Consider the following 8,226-nt stretch of genomic DNA (forward strand, 5'->3'; position numbering starts at 1 on the left):
TCTACTCAAAAAGACTTTCTGCTCTTCCACTTTAAAAACAAAAACAAAAACAAAAACGCAACCCGGACAAGTCCCTGGCAGATACAGCTTACTCGCCAAGCACACCCACCTCGCCGGGTTTGTGCCTGATTGGCTGGTGCCTGGATAGCTTGTCCTTCGGCGGTCAGCTGAGGATGATTGGCTGCTGGAGACCCACCCCCTCGCCGATTGGGTGGAGGCAGCAAAGCCGGGGATTGGTGGAGCTCGCAGGGCTGGCTCTCAGCTGCCTGGGCTTCAGCTCCAGGAGCAAGGCAGAAATGGCGACTGCGGCTTGGTTACTGGGTCGGCGCGTGGCGAGCTGGAGGATGCGACCGCCGCTGCAGTCTCTTGCTGGCCTGATTACCCAGCGGACCAACTCGCTGTTGCCTGTGGACGATGCAGTCAATGGGCTGAACGAGGAGCAGAAGCAGGTAGGGAGGCTCACCCTCCTGCCTCTTATCGGTGGTCGGTGGTCACCCGGGCGCTTTTCTGCCTGGCGCTCACACAGTAGCAATGAATGATCTGAGGACTCTGAGCTCGCCAGCGCAGGGGCGGCCGCGGGCCCGAGCATCCCGTTGTGGAGGCATCAAGGCCTGGTTACGGAAGTTAGGCGAGGAGTCGAGGACAGAAAATCTCCTGGGAGACAGGAGTCGGGGGAGCATGAGGGGATGTTTTGGTGAATCGGCAGAGGATTACCCTCGTTTGCCAAGAGGGCCCTCAATCTCTCTGAAGTCCTCTTACACCTCAATACTGTCTAAGGCTGTGGTTCTCAAACCTGGTTAATCATCACCATTAAATCTTTTTCAAATACACAACTTGGGGTTGAGGGTGGAGTTGAAATGCACAAGGGAGTCTGGCTATTTCTTCAACCTATGGGGTCAAAGCACAAAGCTGAAAAAAACTTTAAAGAGGTTGTTACAAATGAAGCGGAACCGGAGTTATTCCTGGCGGAAGGAGACTGTTCACTTGGACACTGGCTTGAATTTCCGAGAAATGTGATTCTCCTGTGGGCCTAAGCTTGCTGAAAACTCCAAAAATCCAGTTGCAGTAGGCAGCAGACCGAGCTTTGAATCCTCTCAGGCAGGAAATGCTCAGTTCCAGTTCTCAAGATTTCCTGCCAGAAGGAGTTTCTAATTTCTTTTGTTCTTGTTATCCCTGTCCTTCAATATCTCCTAGAGCTTGCTCAAACTTGTGTCCATTGAGTCGGTGATGCCATCCAACCATCTCATCCTCTGTCATCCCCTTCTCCCGCCTTCAATCTTTCCCAGCATCAGGGTCTTTTCCAATGAGTCAGTTCCTTGCATCAGGTGGCCAGAGTATTGGAGCTTCAGCTTCAGCATCAGTCCTTCCAATGAACATATGCTATCTAGGTTTGTCATAGCTTTCCTTCCAAGGAACAAGCTCTACTCTCTTTTTGAATTATTCCTTTTAGTCAAAAGTTAATGAGCAAAAAAAAAAAACAAAAAACCTGACACGTGCCATGAACTGAAGGGAGCGTGTCTGGAGCACAGTGAATGGGAGATGAGAAGGGTACTGAGGAAGGCTAGAAGAGCTGCAGGGCTTACCTCACAGGGCCTTCTGGTCCTGGATAAGGAGTTTGTCTTTTTTTTTAACAATTAAAAATTGAAGTATAGTTAATTTACAACGTTGTGCTAGTTTCAGGTGTACGGCAAAGTGATTCAGTTATACATGTATAGGGAGTTTGTCTTTTAAAGACAATGGAAGCCCATGGAATGATATCCGTAGGGGAGTGACATTTAAAAAATAATCTTTAAAAAGAGAGGTGAGGATCACCTCTAAGGAAGCATAAACTAGTGGGTCCTCTCAGTTTGATGCTGTTTGGTGAGGCTATTTGTGTCCTGTTTCCCTGAAAGTGTCCTCAGTAGTGGAGACACTGTCCCCAGCGGCAATTATGTACTGTTTTGGCAACATCCATCCACCTCTCTCCTTCTAGCTTCGTCAGACCGTGGCTAAATTCCTTCAGGAGCATCTAGCCCCCCAGGCCCAGGAGATCGACCAAAGTAATGAGTTCAAGAACCTGCGAGTAAGTCGTGAGGCCCAGACTGAGAGGGACAGGGGTGGGGCAGTCTGGGAGCTGGACCAGGCTGGGCTGGGAATTGCACTGTTTCCTGGCAAGACTCACACAGTCTTCTGGTGAATAAAAGCCCCCTAAGAATGCAGCCCCTTTTTGGGAAGCCCTTGCATCTCATTGTTCCAGAGGTGCCTGGCACCTGTAACTGGTTGCCTTCTCACAACCCACTGTGCGTCTCTGTTGGCAGGAGTTTTGGAAGCAGCTGGGGAACCTAGGAGTCTTGGGCATCACAGCCCCTGGTGAGTGTGGTTTCTTTCCCAAAAGAGAGCTTTTTTTTTTGCATGCCCTTTAACACATTCCCCAAAGAAGAAGGAAAGGAGAGAAAAGATCTTACTCAAAGTAACCCAGAGTCTCCTCCTCCTTGGACCTGAGAAAGTACTCAATAAATCACCCAGACAAGAATGAGCTATTTCTTTAGGCGGTGATGTTAACAAGATAAAGGATTTAGGTCAGTGTGGTTCACTTGGGTCACCCAGACTCTTGAACTCTGCACACTTAAGAAGTTCCCCCAAATGATCTGGGGAGTTTAGAAAACTCCAGATTGAGCAGTGATCTTAACACCCCAGGCTTACTGCCTCCCCTAGTCCCTAAGTTCTGCCCTACCAGTAGTGTGAAGGCAGAACCACTCAGGGCAGTGTGTCCCTGTGGGGGATGCCTGTGTGTCCTCTGCCTACAGCTTGGCCCAAGAGCTCATTTGGAAGCAGACTGGGGGGTGGTTTGGGAGAGGGGCACCCATCTGAGCCTCCATGTGAGGTGGCCAGATGGTATATTTAATAGACTATCCCTCGGCCCATCCAGAGTCCCCTGTAGGCCTTACTGCTTGTTTCCAGGAGATGAGGGGAAGGAGCTGGTGGGCTTTGTTTCAGATGTTAGCCTCTGGTGCAAAGGCCAGCCTGCCTTTCAGTACCCAGTAAAGAGATCAGCCTGCAGCTTCACCGGCCAAAACCTGGATGGCCCACCCTGCTCTGGCCTGTGTTCACTGGGCATTAGAGTAAAGGTGGACCACAAAATTCTCCTTACACCACCCCCCTCACCACTTGGAGCAGTTCTTGGGATTTTAAGCTGATTGTAGAAATTTTACATCATGAGTAATGATGTAACCACTTAAAAATTAATTTAGACTTATGCACTTCTTAAGCTCTCTGAGTAGTGGATGCTCAGGTCTTCTTGTCTTCATTAAGAGATCTGTCTGAAATATGGAATTCCCCGGTGATCCACAGGTTAGGACTCCACGCTTTTACTGCCAAGGGCCTGGGTTCAATCCCTGGTTGGGGAATTAAGATCCCCAAAACTGCATGGTGTGGCCAAATAAATAAATAAAATCATTTTTAAAAAGAGCTCTGTTTGGGATAAAGCAGGAGTTGCAATGACTGTTTTCTGAACCACACCTTAGTTGACAAAGTGAAAGTGAAAGTGAATTCGCTCAGTCCTGTCCCACTCTTTGCGACCCCATGGACTGTAGCCTACCAGGCTCCTCCATCCGTCCATGGGATTTTCCAGGCAAGACTACTGGAGTGGGTTGCCATTTCCTTCTCCAGGGGATCTTCCCAGCCCAGGAATTGAACCTGGGTCTCCCTCATTGTAGGCAGACGCTTTTACCATCTGAGCCACCAGGGAAGTCCTTAGTTGACCAGAGGCGGCAGAAAAAACTAAAACGAGTCCTGTGAGCTTGCAAGCAGGGTCCACAGCCATCCGCCTGTTGACTTTGCTAGAGGGAACTTGGAATAGGTGCTGTCACAGTATTCCTCTACAGCAGGTAAGACAGTGTCTTCATTTAACCTGGTCTGCCTTTTCCACTCCCCTGCACCCCCCACTCCCCATCCCCAGTTCAGTACGGTGGTTCTGGCCTGGGCTTCCTGGAAAACGTGCTGGTGATGGAGGAGATATCCCGAGTGTCTGGAGCAGTGGGGCTCAGTTATGGAGCCCACTCCAACCTCTGTATCAACCAAATTGTGCGGAATGGAAACGAGACCCAGAAGGAGAAGTACCTCCCCAAGGTGAGGAAATGGGGCTGGAGGAACACACCAGCATGAGGCTCCTCTCCCACTGGGGAGGGCTGGTCAGACTTGCTTTCTGTAGTGGGCTGCCCTGAATTTGCTAGGGCTAGGAAGGGGTCAGAGATTTGCTTTATGATACTTCAGTCAAAAAAATAATTAAACAGGGCCAGAACACCCAAGGCGTCACTGAACGTTTACTTGAGCACTTTAATAAACAGAAGCCTCAGACTAGCTTCCCTTGCAAAGGGAATGATGGGAAAAGGAGAAAGAACTTCAGCCTTGTGGATAAGGAGCTTCTCTTCTAGGACTTTTCCTGTACCCGGATCTGAGAGGACTTGTAGGGGTGTGACATGACCAGGCAAGAAGTGGTCCCAGTGAGCCCCTACTGGGTACTTCAGGTCATAATGAGGCCCTTTGGGGTTTTTCTTGCAGCTGATAAGTGGTGAATACATCGGAGCCCTGGCCATGAGTGAGCCCAATGCTGGCTCTGATGTTGTCTCCATGAAGCTGAAAGCAGAAAAGAAAGGTGAGGCTGCTCTTGATTTGGGAGCTGGAATGGGCAGAGGGACAGACCTATGGGTTGATTGGAGGTGCCTCTGATGGGTTTCCAGAAGCATTTGCCAGCTGGACAGTTTCTTGTCAACAGAAGTGGTGGTGGACTGACTGGTTGAGACAGGCCCACACCGCTTGTACAAGTAGCCAACTTCCTCTTCTTCAGTTCAGTTCAGTTCAGTTGCTCAGTTATGTTTGACTCTTTGCAACCCTATGGACTGTAGGACGCCATGGTTCCCTGTTCATCACCAACTCCTGGAGCTTGCTTAAATTCATGTTCATCAAGTCGGTGATGCCATTCAACCATCTCATCCTCTGTTGTCCCCTTCTCTTCCTGCCTTTCCCAGCATCAGGGTCTTTCCCAATGAGTCAACTCTTCGCATCAGGTGGCCAAAGTATTAGAGTTTCAGCTTCAGCATCAGTCCTTCCAATGAATATTCAGGGCTGATTTCCTTTAGGATGGACTGGTTTGATCTCCTTGCTGTCCAAGGGACTCTCAAGAGTCTTCTCCTACACCACAGTTCAAAAGCATCAATTCTTTTGTGCTCAGCTTTCTTCATGGTCTAACTCTCACATCCATACATGACTGCTGGAAAAACCATAGCTTTGACTAGATGGACCTTTGTTAGCAAAGTAATGTCTCTGCTTTTTAATATGCTAAGTTGGTCATAGCTTTTCTTCCAAGGAGCAAGCGTCCCTTAATTTCATGGCTGCAGTCACCATTTGCAGTGGATTTTGGAGCCCCCCAAAATAAAGTCTCTCACTGTTTCCGTTTGTTTCCCCATCTATTTGCCATGAAGTGATGGGACCCGACGTCATGATCTTAGTTTTTTGAATGGTGAGTTTTAAGCCAACTTTTTCACTCTCTTCTTTCACTCTCACCAAGAGGCTCTTTAGTTCTTTGCTTTCTGCCATAAGGGTGGTGTCATCTGCATACCTGAGGTTATTGATATTTCTCCCGGCAATCTCCTTAGGAGATCACTATGTCCTGAATGGCAACAAGTTCTGGATCACCAATGGTCCTGATGCAGATGTCCTTGTTGTCTATGCCAAGACTGATGTGACTGCTGTGCCAGCTTCTCGGGGCATCACAGCCTTCATTGTGGAGAAGGTGAATGTGGGGGAGTTATGGTGGGAGGCTGAGAATGGCACCAGAGATGACCTCCTTCAAGTGATCGTACAGACCATCAGTGTGGTGCGCTCTGCCAAGGCTCCCTCCTGGGATGGGGCTGGAGCAAGAGAGGAGGCTGAAGGGAGGGTAGCCGAAAAGTGGAGCCTGGGGAGGAGGGGTCAAATCCGAGGACAGTGGAACCGTCCACAGAGCCAGGTTGTCTGGACATCCTGGAAGATGAGGGCCATCAGGGTGTCGGGTGGACCTGGAGCAAGCCACCCACAGGGTGAGGGTGGGAGGATGCTGGTGGGGACCAGAGACTGCACCTTCCAAGAATTGTTAGTAGAGGCACAGGCCAGACGGCAGGAGTTAGAGTGAAAAGTTGGCAGTTTCAGTTGGCTTTTAGGAATGGGAGAGAACTGAACCATTTTTTTGGTAAAGAGAAAAAATAGGAGAGAGAGAAAGTGAGATGTGTGAGAGCGAGTAAGCAAAGCACAATGGTGAACTGAGGGAGAGGAAGCAAGGCGGGGTCGGAGGAACCCCAACCTTGTTAGTTAGTGGAGGAACCAGCTGCTTAATGGTTCCTAAGGAGGAGGCCAGGGCCCCAGGGAGGGTGGGCAGGGGAGTGGACAGTGGGTGGGACACTCACCCAAGGATGAGTGTTGTAAAGGTTTCCAGTACCCTGTGTGGGGAGAGGGTGGAGATTGTCCTACAGGGACTGGAGGACACGGACGTGGCCGAGACGAGAACTCTCCTGGCTGAGCCGAGGTATTTGCGTCTCCTAGAGGAAAGGGAAGTGCCCTCCTGGAGGGCATTGCTCCGCTGGGCACCTGCCTGACTGACCGTTCTGCATCTGATGAGTGCAAAGCACACAAGTGGTTGAGTTGACCCCAGGGGGAGCTCCATGAGGTGCAGGTCGCAGAGGGACAAGGAGGGCAAAGGAACTGAGTGGGCCGGGGCAGTGTCTTAGAAATGACTTCCCCAGAGGAAAGGAACCACAGCCAGGAAGAGTCAGGAGGGCCCCGGGGATCAGGTATTTAGCTGGGAAAAACACTGCTCCTGTGAGAACTGGGGGAAATGCAGCCAACGGCAGAGAGGCTGGGATAAGGTGTTAGGGCTGGCTTCTCCAGGAATGGGGCAGTCACACACAGAGTAGGGGCCTGGTGAGTGGAACGCTGGTGTATCAGGCAAGGATGGGGACTGGATGGGAGGATGCATGCTTCCCAGGGGTCTTCCCTTTCCTTGGCCCCCTGGGGGGCTGCTCTGTAATTAGGACCTCCTTTTATTCCCATAAAGGGGATGCCGGGCTTCAGCACCTCCAAGAAGCTGGACAAGCTAGGGATGAGGGGCTCCAATACCTGTGAGCTGGTCTTCGAAGACTGCGAGGTTCCTGGTGAGTCTCTGAAAATGAGGGAGGCCCTGTCCTGACCCCGTCACACGCTAAGAAAGCCTGACTCTTGGTCAGAGAGCCTCACCAGTGTTAGCTCACCAACCACATGTGGCCAGACAGTAGGCCTGCCACTGTGCCCTGGCCCACTAGCCCAGAAGTGTGGGTCTCAGGCTGGACAGCTGTCCTTCCTGGGCAGAGCCCCTGCAGCTGCATGCCCGAATGTCACTGCAGAGATGGGTGATGCTTCCTGTGTGGACACACACCGTGCCTGGGGCTGGCATTGCAGTCTCTGGGCTAGAAAAGTAAGCTCTGCCCTCCCCCACTCTCATCCTTTGGATTGCCTCATATGTACAGTTGCCTGTGGAGCCAGTGTGAGGTAATCATTAACAATGCTGAAAAGCTGTCTGAATAAATGGGTGGAACTGGACTCAGTGAAGGAAAGGCAGTTCAGTCTACGAGTATTTCTGCCCTGAAGTGAAAATGCTCCATGCTGTGGGAGAGCCAGCAGCCCCGTGATGCACTGAGGAGATGGAGGGCACAGACTCGATCAGTTAAGCTGGCTCTGTGCCTTAGCCAGAAACCATCCCTTCCCTGCTGCAATCCACCATCTGAGGTTATAAGGTGCATCTAGAGAAGGATGATCGGTGCAGACTCTCCTCTGTCGGCAAGAAAAAACTCCACTAACGTTAAAGACGGGTCAGGGGTGTCAACCCTTTGCACTCAGCTTCTCACCCACAGCCCCCGAGGCCACCCAGTGTCCTCGCTTCCAGGGTGGGGATGTGCTCAGCAGTTTCCGTCACCAGCTCCAAAGGGCCCGTCTCCTGGACAGCTTTGTCCATGGGCCTCGCTAGGGAGGGAGGAGGGCTGTATTGACCAGAGCCATCTCAACATAACCTGGCTTGTGAGAGAGCCCTGTTACTAAACCCAGCAGCTTTTCTAAAAATGAAGAGGCTGTGGACTGCCCGCTCCCCTCTGACCGGCACTTTTCCCCGTAGCTGCCAACATCCTGGGTCACCTAGGTAAGGGCGTCTATGTGCTGATGAGTGGGCTGGACCTGGAGCGGCTG

At 51.1% G+C, this 8,226-nt stretch overlaps 1 protein-coding gene across 1 annotated transcript in view; it reads left to right on the forward strand.

Moving 5' to 3' along the window:
- Positions 1-239: 239 nt before the first annotated feature.
- Positions 240-8,226, forward strand: part of IVD (isovaleryl-CoA dehydrogenase) — a 12,106-nt gene continuing 4,119 nt past the window's right edge. Inside the window, exons 1-8 of the mRNA XM_010847946.1 lie at positions 240-449; positions 1,973-2,062; positions 2,298-2,349; positions 3,938-4,107; positions 4,540-4,633; positions 5,634-5,770; positions 7,067-7,163; positions 8,156-8,225. Coding sequence (XP_010846248.1) covers positions 297-449; positions 1,973-2,062; positions 2,298-2,349; positions 3,938-4,107; positions 4,540-4,633; positions 5,634-5,770; positions 7,067-7,163; positions 8,156-8,225 — 863 coding nt within the window. The 5' untranslated portion in view covers positions 240-296. The remainder of the gene's footprint in view (positions 450-1,972; positions 2,063-2,297; positions 2,350-3,937; positions 4,108-4,539; positions 4,634-5,633; positions 5,771-7,066; positions 7,164-8,155; position 8,226) is intronic.

This window comes from Bison bison, unplaced genomic scaffold, assembly GCF_000754665.1.
Source record: "Bison bison bison isolate TAMUID 2011002044 unplaced genomic scaffold, Bison_UMD1.0 scf7180017864259, whole genome shotgun sequence".
Lineage (NCBI taxonomy): Eukaryota > Metazoa > Chordata > Mammalia > Artiodactyla > Bovidae > Bison > Bison bison.